This window comes from Esox lucius, chromosome 20 (assembly GCF_011004845.1).
Source record: "Esox lucius isolate fEsoLuc1 chromosome 20, fEsoLuc1.pri, whole genome shotgun sequence".
Classification (NCBI taxonomy): domain Eukaryota; kingdom Metazoa; phylum Chordata; class Actinopteri; order Esociformes; family Esocidae; genus Esox; species Esox lucius.
This window is the reverse complement of record NC_047588.1, coordinates 41,220,091-41,233,026: the sequence shown is the minus strand read 5'-3', so window position 1 is coordinate 41,233,026 and position 12,936 is coordinate 41,220,091. Positions and strand designations below refer to the sequence as shown.

The 12,936-nt window shown below is 39.7% G+C and overlaps 1 protein-coding gene across 5 annotated transcripts; it reads right to left on the bottom strand.

Annotated features, from left to right (window-relative positions):
- Window positions 1-2,464: 2,464 nt before the first annotated feature.
- LOC105027429 (zinc finger protein 883-like) lies at window positions 2,465-12,147 on the bottom strand. 5 transcript variants are annotated; one of them, XM_034288570.1, is made up of 4 exons: window positions 8,494-8,705; window positions 7,254-7,482; window positions 4,823-5,380; window positions 2,465-4,687 (listed from the first exon to the last, which is right to left on the bottom strand). In XM_034288570.1, exons 1-4 carry the CDS (start codon window positions 8,524-8,526, stop codon window positions 3,804-3,806), a joined length of 1,704 nt encoding a protein of 567 aa, XP_034144461.1. In that variant the 5' UTR covers window positions 8,527-8,705; the 3' UTR covers window positions 2,465-3,803. The 5 variants fall into 5 exon arrangements, with proteins under 5 accessions (XP_034144461.1, XP_034144458.1, XP_019896454.1 ...); XM_034288567.1 differs by lacking the exon at window positions 8,494-8,705 and adding an exon at window positions 12,044-12,147 and having other exon boundaries at window positions 2,465-5,380; XM_020040895.3 differs by having other exon boundaries at window positions 2,465-5,380.
- Between the last annotated feature and the right edge of the window lie 789 nt (window positions 12,148-12,936).

Genomic DNA, 12,936 nt, shown 5'->3' with positions numbered 1-12,936 from the left:
ATTTTTAATATAATGATCTACTCTACTACCCACATTCACTTCACACCATTCCTTCTTTTCTCCATCAATCTACAAATAGTTTACTGGACATCAGTGCTTGACTTGAGACTCCTAATGTTAGGCAAACATTGTTCCGGTTCCTTTTTTTGGCAAAAGAGACATTGGGGATAGGCTACTTGAATGAAACAAGCCTTATTAACACACACATTTTGATGAACATAACCTAAATGTGCGATTTGTCAGTTCCTGCACTTAAGTTATCACAAGCCAAGAGTTGGTTGGGATCCTTCCTAATATAACAGAGATGGGACAGGTGTTGTATCATACAGAATCACACTGCTTTCAAATCCCGCTCCATATTTCTTGTGTTCACACCTGCCAAATTCCCAGCATCCTGTTTCAGTTTATTTTTCAGTCCCACTGTCCTTTAGTTTAATCCAATATTCAAGCCCTAGTTTATCTCTTCTAAGTGACAGTGGTATTTCCCCTGTATCAACTTGTAATGCCTCAACCGGGGCAGTTTTTTCAACGCCCCAGAATACAGTGTCCTTGATTGTATTTGATACTTTGACCCATCTGTGTATAGATCTACAAATGAATACAATTAATTTTTAATATAGTGATCTACTCTACCCACATTCACTTCACACCATTCCTTATTTTTTTACATCAATATAAGATATCCAAATGGTTTACTGGACATCCGTGTTGGGACCCAACCCAATACAACACTCTGTATCAAGACATCTGTCTATATATAGATATATCAAGTGATTAACTGTGATAGTATTTTACTGTAAGTACACATTAGTTACATTTCAATTTAACTAAGTCTGTTCTGTCTAACAACTTGTAGTAACACTGTATCTAAGTTGACGTTACATGCACTCTGTACGAGTCTGTTAATACTTAAATCTAAAATGAGTGTCCAAGCTTTAAACTGAATGCAGGTCAATACTCAGAGCTACAAAATAGCTCTTTACAGAACTGTCAGTTATTCATTATTCTTGACAAAGTAACTCTGGCAGCTTTCTTTTATGATCTCTGTTATATGAATTTAAACAACAAATCATTGAGAGTGAAGAATTTAATGAATCTCCATTTCTAAACCATTCAGACAGATAATGAAAAGCAAGAGATTAACAGAATGTTTACATAAATCAGCTGATTTAAAGGTTTTATCTACAACCCTGTGTAGATAACAACCCAGTGTAGATAAAAAATTGGGACGCAGTGTAAAATGGAAATAAAAACAGAATGCAAAGATGTGCAAATCATTTAAACCCTACATTCAATAGAAAATAGTACAAAGACAACATATCAAACGTTGAAATTGAGAAATCTTATATTTACCTTGAAATATGCCCACTCTGAATTTGATGCCAGCAAAACATTAAAAAGAAAGCAGGGCAGGGGCAACAAGAGTGAAAAAAAGTTGTGTAATACAAAAAAGAACCGGGTGGAACATCTCACACCAACAGGTCAGTAACACGATTGGATATAAGATGACCACCCCAGAGTGGATGAGTCTTTCAGAAGTCAAGATGGGGAGTGGTTTACCACTCTGAAAGACTGCAGGGGCAAATAGAGCAACAATTAAAAAATAATGTCTCACAATGTAAAATTGCAAAGTTTCTCATTATCTATGGTACATAAAATCATTAAAAGAAGAAATCTATGTACACAATGGAAAGGCCAAAAACCATTATTGGATGGCCTTGATTTTTGGGCCCAGCAATGAATTAAAAACAGACCCAATTCTGTTGTGGAAATCACTGCATGGCCTCAGGAACACATCTGAAAACCATGGTCTGTCGCTGTATCCAGAAATGCAAGGTTTTCAACTCTACCATGCAAAGAAGAAACCATATATAAATAAGATCCAGAAACGCAGCCGCATTCTCTAGGCCCGAGCTCTTTTATGATGGACTAAGGCGAAGTGGAAAACTGTTCCGTGTTCTAACAAATAAAAAATGAAAATTATTTCTGGGAATCATGGACACTGCCTCCTCAGGGCCAAAAAGGGACCATCCAGCTTGTCATCAGTGCACATTTTAAAAGCAAACATCGGTGATGGTATGGGGGTGCATTAGTGCACATTAATTCCATTAATGCTGTACAATATTTGCTGCCACCCAGACATTGTATATTCAGGGAAGGCCTTGCTTATTTCAGTAAGACAATGCCAAACCACATTCTGCATGTATTACAACAGCATGACTCTGCAGTAAAAAAAAGAGTCCAGGTGCTAAACTGGCCTGTCTGCAGTCTAGACCGGTCACCCATTCAAAGCATTTGGCGCAATAGAAATGGACAAATACAACCAAGATCCTGAACTGTTGAGCAGCTGAAATTCTATATCAAGCAAGAATGGGAAAACATTTCACTTTCCAAAATAAAACAAATATGTGGTCTTTGCACCATTTTCAATTAAATATGGGGATTAAATGATTTGCTCATCATTGCATTCTGTTTTTATTTGCATTTCACACAGCGTCCCAACCTTTTTGAAAACGGGGTTGTACACAAGGTCAAATGACTACAAAGTTTATAAACATTTCACATCAATGACATTCAACACATAGAACATTTCTTTATGACCAATGACCATGAGTTGTGTTATGTCGTCATGTACGTGAAATCTAGTGAATAATAATTGGTTACCAAATGAACCAATCAAAGGAAAGATCTGTAGGAAAGTATTTGGGCAGGACTGATCAGTTTGGTGTTACCCATACAGGTGAATGCAAAACACACCACGCAGGGAGAAAAGGAGATATAAGAGGACATCAGGAGGGTAGCGATAGCACATCAGTCCAGGGAAGGCTATACAACTACCTCAAAAAGAGTTGACCCCCTCCATTTACAAATGGAGTAGGGTCGCAACTAACAACTATTTTGACAAAGAACTCAACCATTCCCAAAAGGTGCGTGAAGTTCGGCAGGTTGCATCCTCCTGCTGAAAGAGGCCACTACTATCAGGGAATACCATTGCCATGAAGGGGTGCTGGCACTTTCGATGGTGGACAGGGGTGATCATGGCACACTGACCTTGCCATTTCAGAGATTTTCTGACCCAGTTGTCTGGCCATAACAATTTGGCCCTTGTCAAAGTCTCTCAGGTCTTTCCTCCTGCCCATTTCTCCTGTATCCAACACATTGGCTACAAGAACTGATTGTTTGCTTACCATCTAATCTACCCAGACCTTGACATCTGCCCTTTTTAGAAGATGATCTACATAATCCGCTTCACCTGAGTGGTCATAATGTTTTGGCTCATCAGTGTATAATCCCATATTTTGGTTTGTGTCCTATATTTTCAGTGCCCCTATTACAAATTGTGTTTTAGATAAGGATTTTGAGTTCATTCTTTTACAGAAAAATAATGACCATCCCTTTAGGGTCCACAAACTTTCAAGCTGCACTGTATATGATAAATAATTGCTTGATAAATAGAGGGGTAACCCCATAAATTATACAACATTTGTGCATTTCTCTTAAGTCTCTCCCCCAGTCAAGAGAGAAATCAGGTTTCACAGCTGCGTGCCTCTCGGTGAACACTTGGAAGCGCATACTTTAAATTTGACCAAATAATGAACAAGCTGTTGTTCATGGTTCACACTTATAAAATGGATTTGTGACCTAGAGCAAAGAGAAAAGAATTAACAGGTGTATAGAGATCTTGGTTTTATCCAAGTATTGCCTTGTATTGGTCCTGAATAGATAATTTTCAAAGGGCATTTAGTGCCCTGGGAAGGGGGGGGGGGGGGTGTGACTCCCTGGGAAGAGGAGGGGTGTGACTCTCACCTGTGTGAACTCTCTGTATGTTTGGTAAGTCCAGATGATGTAATAAAACACCTCCCACAGTAAGAACAAGAGTAAGGTTTCACTCCAGTATGTAGGCGTTGGTGAGCTTTAAGAACAGCTAATTGAGAGAAACACTTTCCACAGTCAGAACATGAGTAAGGTTTATGCGCTTGTGTAATGTGTATGCGCTGGTGAGAATTAAGGTTAGACAATTGAGAAAACAACTTCCCACAGTCGGAACAAGAGTAGGGCTTTTCCCCTGTGTGCACTCTTTGGTGATTAGTAAGGTGAGATTGTCTAATGAAACTCTTCCCACAGTCAGAACAGGAGTAAGGCTTCTCACCTGTGCACAGTCTCTTATGACTAGTAAGATGCAATGAACTATTTAAACTCTTCCCACAGTCAGAACAGCAGTAAGGCGTCTCACCTGTACGTATTCTCTGATGTCTAGTAAGTGCAGATGATCTTAAGAAACACTTTCCACAGTCAGAACAGCAATAAGGCTTTCCACCTGTGTGCACTCTCTTATGACTAGTAAGATGAGATGAGCTTTTAAAACTCTTCCCACAGTCAGAACAGCAGTAAGGCTTCTCACCTGTGTGCACTCTCTTATGAATTTTAAGTGCAGTTGATGTAAAGAAACCCTTCCCACAGTCAGAACAGCAGTAAAGCTTCTCACCTGTGTGCACTCTCTTATGAATATTAAGTGCAGTTGATGTAAAGAAACACTTTCCACAGGCAGAACAAGAGAATGGCCTCTCACCTGTGTGCACTATCTGGTGTTTGGTAAGTCCAGATGATCTAATAAAACACTTCCCACAGTCAGAACAGGAGTAAGGCTTCTCTCCAGTGTGTATACGCTGGTGAGATTTAAGATCAGCTAACCGGGAGAAACAATTCCCACAGTCAGAACAGGAGTAAGGCTTCTCTCCGGTATGTACGGACTGGTGTCTTTTAAGGTTAGATAATTGAGAGAAACACTTTCCACAATCAGAACAGGAGTAAGGCTTCTCACCTGTGTGTAGTCTCTTATGACTTGTAAGATGAGATGAACAAGTAAATCTCTTCCCACACTCAGGACAGTGGTAAGGCTTATCACCTGTGTGTAATCTCTGATGTCTAAAAAAATCAGATGATGTAATAAAACACTTCCCACAGTCAGAACAGGAGTAAGGTTTCTCTCCAGTATGCATACGCTGGTGAGCTTTAAGGCTACCTAATTGAGAGAAACTGTTCCCACAGTCAGAACAGGAGTAAGGCTTCTCACCTGTGTGTACTCTCTGATGCATAGTAAGTTCAGGTGATGTAATAAAACACTTCCCACAATCAGAGCAGAAGTAAGGCTTCTCTCCATTATGAATACGCTGGTGAGCTTTAAGGCTACATAATGAAGAGAAACTCTTACCACAGTCAGAACAGGAGTAAGGTTTCTCTCCAGTATGAATTTTAATGTGTCTTTTTAACAGTGATAGAGTTAAGAAATGTTTTTCACAATGGGGGCAGTGATTAGACTTCTTATCATTGAAGACTTCCTGGTGTTTCTCTCCAAGTGTCGTTGCTTCAGGAATCCCATCTGTGTGACAGACATCAGTAAAGTTAGTTGGTTCTCAACACATAGTTAATCTATTGTGTATTTTTCAACTTGGATCTTTTGTTTCTTTAAATGAATATTTAGCCGAGAATAATCTGTAATACATGGTATTCTTTAAACAGCCACAGCATGGTTGTCATTGACACTATACTTAAGCACATTATCTGTTTTTATTGAAATTCACAGTTTAATGTCTCAATGTACTTAATGAATTAAAGCATATAGCAAATAAACATTTTAGAAACATTATAAAGCCTGGTATTTTTGTTTAACAAAAAGTAACCTAAACCCTATTTGCTCCTCTGGCAGTTTACCGCTTACCTTTGTACAATTTCAGCTTATTCACAGAACCTGAACTGGCATATTTAAATAAAAACTGGAAAAATGGGGGTGTTCTAAAACTTTGTATCGGTAGTGTATGTTTAATGGTAAAATGAACATACAGTAGTACTATGAAGAACTGAGGCAGTCAGAAGACAATTTAATGTCAACTATATTTTGTGAGATGATAGGAAAATGAGGCTCGTCTTTGCTATCCCTATACAGAAAACGCCTCATTTGTTTTTACACATGAAACATTCCGATAATTTAAACTCTTGACAAGAAGTCCTCCTCAGGATGGATTACAGAACGGGCATTCCGAGAAATATGTACAGACTTTAGGGACAGATAGTAAAAATAAGCCCTGGGAACAAAGACAATATCTTCCAATTTTTTTCTCATGAATATAGAGCAGTAGGTAAGATGGAAGCAGACCAAAAATAGCTTTACAAATAGAAATATGCCAATGATTAAGTCCACGTGTGGACAATGCAGTCCTTCCAACCCAAGCATACAAGGAGCAATGGTGAGTAAGGGCTTTAGGATTTGTAACAAACCTCAGTGCTCCATGGTCAACAGTATCCATTGAGTGTAGACTTTGCGTGGATGCATGCAAACATATAACATCACCATAGTCCAGGAAAGACATAAAGGTGGCAGCAACAAGTCTCTTTTTAGCCTTGAAGGAAAAACACCACTAGTTTCTGAAGTAAAAACCCAATTTCAGCTTCAGTTTTTTCACCAATTGCTGAATTTGAGAGAGATAATCATCAATTATAATTCTTGTACTTAGATATTTGTTTTGAGAAACAGACTCAATCTCAGAGCCTTGAAAAGTGGTTAAAGATATAAAGTTAAGTGGATTTGATTTAGCATGTGAAAACAGAGTTCTGTTTTGTTAGCATATAAAACACATTTTAAATCAAACAAGTGACGAAGAGCCTGTTTAGCAACTGACGAAGAGCCTGTTTTGGTGTAGACGAAGGACAGTGTATCAGTGTCATCAGCATAAAAGTGGAATTTAGCATTGGAAACATTTTGATCGAGACTGTTGATATCATGAATAAGAGTTGTCCCAGGACCGAACTTTGGATACACTAAGAGAGCCAAGTGATACGTCCTACCTGCACGCACTGAGATCTGCCTGATAGATCATTTTCAAACAAGCAGACTGTTTGTTCTGACTGTCCCACACTGAAAAGTCTTTGTTTCAATACTGTGTCATCCACAGTATCAAAAGCTTTAGATAAATCAATGAAGAGGGCTGCACAATATTGTTTTTGTCAAAGATTTCGATAAAATCTTTTACTACTTTTAGGGCTGCTGTAGTTGTGCTGTTGCTGGTCATCTAGGGGCATAGATAAAGCTCAAAACTAGACTGAACTACAGATCTTGAAAATATTATGTAATTTTTCCTTTCTGAGACAACTAAAAGAATAACGCAAAACTGAGAATACACACATATAGCATCAAATATAATCTACTCCTTTCATTAGTAAGAACAACAAATTGACAACAATAAACCAGTTCTTACCTTGAATAAGTAATTCCCCCTCTTCCTTTTTAATTACAACCCCATTCTTCTCCTCTTCATCTTTAATGGTAACATTCAGTCCCAGAGTTTGACTGCAGTCTTCCTGCTTCACTGATGTCATCTCTGAATCCACCAATGAACACTGGGCTTTACTGTAACAATCAGAATCCAGTGACTCTTGTTTGGGTTCAGTGTGGAAGGAGAGCAGCAGGCTGGATTTGTCCTCCATCTGATAAAATAAATACCAAATCAGACCCATACATGACTGATAAACATGTTTGATGGGAATAAAATATAATCACAATGGGGGGGGGGGGGCGGGGGGGGGGGGGGACAAGCCCAATCACAGTCAAAACAGACCTGTCATACATGAGGTGCTCTTTACAAAACCTGACCCCAAAATAGAGGGATTTACATAATGGCTCATCTCTTCCGTGGAAAGTGACAAATACTTTACTAGTACAAGAACTGGAGGAAATCTATAATGTCACACTCAAGTTCTATCGAGACAATATATGAAACAATATAGCGTAGTCAACGATCGCTCAGAGTATCGGACCCATAGTCAGCCTCTATTAGTTAATACGTAATGTTTCTAGTAGTGCTAGCTATTGCAACCCAAACGAGGTACTACCTACAACATTAAATGTCGTTTTTAAAACAACTGTCATGCACCCATTTTGGCTAATTAACCGTTTATGCGGGGCTGTCACGGTTCTATTGAATTGCCAGTAGGCTACAGCAGAGAAATCGGTTCAAATCCCCTGTGTTTTCTTTTACTGAGTTTCATTTTAATTAAACGGAGATAACAACTGTTTTGTTGAGGTTGGGATTTTCCTTGAACGCGATAGGCTACTTTTCCCAGCTTAAAGTAAACGATTGGTCAAAACAGCAAAGGCGGGACAATATCAGCGGTCTCCCATTGTCACTAGCGGAACCGCAAGCGATTTCACCGCTTATGTGCAATTGTTCTCCCATTCAATGTTCGGCTCAACATGAACAATCACATCCGTTCCTAGGTGCCATGCTTAACGTTAAGGAAAAACCTATTCAAAACTTCCCCTAATGTTCTTTATGAAACGTATTTTGTCACAAAACTATCACGAACAGATCCATATAAATAAAATGTGTTGAACTATAAAACGATATTTTAGCTGTTGTAGCTGCACAGTTGGTAACGAGTATTTATATCGAAGAAAACAAAGAACCAAAGGAAAAAAACTGTTCCTTAACCACTTACCATTTTAGCAACTCTCGATTTATGTTCGTACATAACGCCCCTGATGTCTTGAAAACGTTAACCAACTGCTCCAAGATGGACTCGTGCCAATTCTTCTTCTTCTTCTTCGTTAAGTTCACTGGCGGATCATAACCAACTGAAAGGTGCATACACCGCCACCTACTGTACCGGACTGTGAGTTAGTGATGCGACGCTTCGGTACACGCCTCGAGATTTCTAGCGAGACAGGTCGTAACGAATGTTCGGTACGCGTTTCAGGTAAAAAAGAAACCGCCCCTTAGATGACTTACGAAACTTTGTTTTTGCACTGTACAACCTGATGTGAAACGGTGTTACATTGCGAGAGTGGGCGAAAGATGTTTGATGACTGAATAGAGATATTGTTACTTGTGAGATTTTTGTAATGGACCCGTCTAGAAAAAAAATTGTTCCTCAATAAATATTCACAAGATATTTCCCTTTTACAAAAGCACTGTTCTTCCCTCACTGTCCAGTTACAAATGCTCAGTTGCCAGTTCAAAACATGTAAAAGCACACACCAAAGTCGTCTCTCTTTATTTATTTTATTTCAAGTCCTAAATTACAATATATACAGAGGGGGACACATCCCCCGCGATATTCAAAATGTCCCCACCACTAAATTACAAATAAAATACAAAGATGCTATGCTACCATGTAACACCGTCCAAAATAATCATTAGCAAATGTAAACAATCATTACTAAACTTATTATTTAACCATTATTATTACTACCGGTTGTAGTTTCACAGTTTATTGCAGTTCTGCGTGTAGTTTGTTGGTCTGCTGTATATCCGCAGTTTAAATGCGAAATTGGGCTACTTTTCAAACGTCCCGGGTGACGGGTTTCTGGGCTACTTCTTGTCTTCATCGCGGCCGCACCATTTCTGTCTTTGTGCTATATCGCATATATCTATGCTATTATCACAGTCTGAAGTCAGCTACAGCTTCACATGCGTCTAAACCGCATCTTAAGTTTGGTTCATGGGGTGGGGTTGGGGGCCACTTGTAAAATATTTAATGCTGTGCACTAACAAACGTTGGGCAAGTTGTCAGGCGTTTGGGCTGGTTTTGAGCAATCGTTGTTCTGGATTTTTTCCTTCTTTATCTGGCAACACTGGCTGTAATTGCTTATGGTAGGTACTGTGCAATCACTGTTGAACACTTTATGGTCTCCATCTCTATACAAGGGCCCTTTTTGCGCACTGGTGCCACATTCTACCGAAGTGCAATGGCGCCCCCAGACATTTGTCATAAGGGGGGCCAGATGGAGCCACTATAAATCTTTGGGTGTCCAAATACAGATTATTGATTTAAAGCTTGTCTTGGAAATTACCACAAATTATGGATAAAAGTCTGGATACTCAAATTAAACATTTATTCATACAGACATTGCAGGAAACAGTGGTTAGGCTTATTGAACGATGTCCAGACCCTGGCTAAATAGGAGCCCCCCCGAGTGAGTCACGACAGTGGGTCTCCCCCCTTCCTGGAGGAGTCACCCCAATTGGTCACCCCCCTTCCCGGAGTTGTAACCCCATTGGGTCACCTCCCTTCCCGGAGGTGTCACCCCATTGGTGAACAAAAGAACAAACAGATTAAAAACCTTAAGTTTCCTCTGTCCCTCTGACCTACAGTAGCCATCTGACCAGTTCATGACTTCCTAGGTTGCCCCCCTCCACAACAAGATCCCTTTCATGTTTTGCAAGCCATAAACAAAGCCCTGTTTATTTATCCCAAAATTATCAAATTTCCTTTTCCAAAAGCTGCACACGGTAACATTGAGAAAATAATGTGAGAAACAGCACCCCCAATTCTTCCTTCTGCCCCCCCCCCACCTCCTGGCCTGAGTTTGACTGACCGTTGGGTTTCTTGTTCCTAATCACATGAACGTGCAACAACATGGGTAAGAAACGTTAGCCGTCTAGTTATATTTCTTTAGACAAAAGTATCATTTTATGTAACGTGGGTTAAGTTATACTAGCCAGTTAGATAACTGAATGTAGCCTAGCCTACAGTTATCAAGTGTAACACATTATCAAGCTAGGCAACCTGTATAATAATGCACAAGTCTTTGTGACTGCCCAGAAAAAGGGCTAACTCTGTGTCCTACTTCTAATTTCTCATTGGGTAACTAGCCAAGGTAGCGTTAGCTTAGCGGTCCTGGGAGCTACCTATAGTTAGCTATTCAAATACCAGGCTAAGCAATTCATATAATAATGTGAATAAATCAATTAACCTGGCTGGAAGACATAGCGCTAAATCAGAGTCAAGGTGATCAAATACTTATGTCATGCAATAAAATGCAAATTAATTATTTATAAATCATACAATGTGATTTTCTGGATTTTTGTTTTAGATTCCGTCTCTCAGTTGAAGTGTACCTATGATAAAATTACAGACTTCTACATGATTTGTAAGTAGGAAAACCTGCAAAATCGGCAGTCTATCAAATACTTGTTCTCCCCACTGTATGAGGCAAAGGACAAAGGACAATCAGCACAGAGGGAAGCAGATATTTATTAAAAAATTAAACAGAATAAAAACAACAGGAAGTAGAACACAGTAGAAACAATGAGGAAAAAAAATATATGGATGAAACAAAATAAAAACAAACAGGAATAAAAATATAGTACACACCATAGAGAATTAAAAAAAACAAACAGGGAACAGTGTAAGGAGTGAATTGGAGTAGAGAAGTCAGTGCAAAAACTAAGAAAAGGCAAAAAGGGACGGACATGGTCAGAAACAATGCTCAGGTAGGCCGTGGCATTTAAACAATGCCCAATTGGCACTAAGGGGCCTAAAGTTTGCCAAGAAAACATCCCCCACACCATTACACCATCACCACCATTATTCATAAAAAGCAGCCAATTTCCCCCTCTTGCTGAACAGTTTAACATTGGCCTGAGGTTAGAGGTCATCATCCTCATCTTCTTCCAGCAGTCTAAGCAGAGATGCCCAGACTTCCCTCTCCCTAGACACTTCCTCTAGCTCTTCCGGGGGGGGGCCGAGGGTTTATAGGTGAGGTAATCAAAGAGTTAAGAACTGAACTTGTTGATGATACACTTTGTTGTCGCTCCATTGCGACGTGCGTTATGTTCGGACTGACAACTATGTCGTCATAAATGTCTCCTGCCATTTAAAACTTTTTTCTTTGATAAACAGACAAACCCGCGGTCTGTAGCTTATTTTTTTGCGAGTTATTGAGCTTTGAATGACTGAATTATCGGACGTCATAACTATCTTTTCCACGGTCACTTACACAAGGTATTAGGAGAAACCTAAAAATAAAGGGTGCACTGTTTTTACGTTAAGGAAAACAAATCTTAAAACCCTTCTTTGATGTTCCTCATAAAATGTATTATGTCACAAAACTACCACGAACAGATCCATAAATCAAAGCTTTATTGTAAAGTTTGTTGGACTAAAAAACTACATTTTTGCGAGTTGGAGCTAAACAACAGGGAACGGTTATAACGCAAATTATTTACATCAAACTGAACAAAAATAATGTTCTTAAATCACTTACCATTTTAGCTAGTCTAATTTCTCCTCGTATTTCACGAAAAGTTCCTGATGTCTTGAAAACTAAACCAGCAGCTCCAAGATGCACTCGTGCAGTTTTTGTTGTTGTTGTTATTCTTCTTCTTCTTCTTCTTCTTCTTCTTCTTCAAGTTTATTGGCGGGTCGAAACCAATTGAAAGGTGCATACACCGCCACCTAATGTACCGGAGTGTGAGGCCGGTCAAGTCCTCCTCACTCTAAATTCGCGCACCAAAACTCCTATCCTTAATAAATTGTAACACCGCCTTCAACACCATCCCATCCCCATCCCCAGATTTGACCCGTTCAAATCTGCTGGTTTAGACAATCTGGATCCTTCCTTTCTAAAACTGTCTGCTGTAATTATTGCTGCCCCCATCACCAGCCTTTTCAACCTCTCCTTTGACTCATCCAAGATCCCTAAAGATTGGAAAGCGGCTGCAGTTATCCCCCTATTCAAAGGGGGGGACAGCTTAGACCCAAACTGCTACAGACCGATTTCCAAACTGTCTTGCCTCTCAAAGGTCTTCGAAAGCCTTATTAATAAGCAAATCGTCAACCATTTCGGGTCCCATCGCAGTCTCTCTGACATGCAATCCAGTTTTCGATCTGGTCGCGGGTGCACTTCAGCCACACTCAAAGTCCTAAATGACATCATAATTGCCATTGACCAAAACTATTACTGCGTAGCAGTCTTCATCGACCTGGCCAAGGCCTTCCACTCCGTTAGTCACCACATCCTCATTGGCAGATTAAAGAGCCTGGGTTTTTCAAAGGACTGCCTGGCCTGGTTCACAAATTATTTCTCAGACAGATTCCAGTGTGTTAAGTCAGAGGGCCTGCTTTCCAGACCTCTGGCTGTCTCTATGGGGGTGCCCC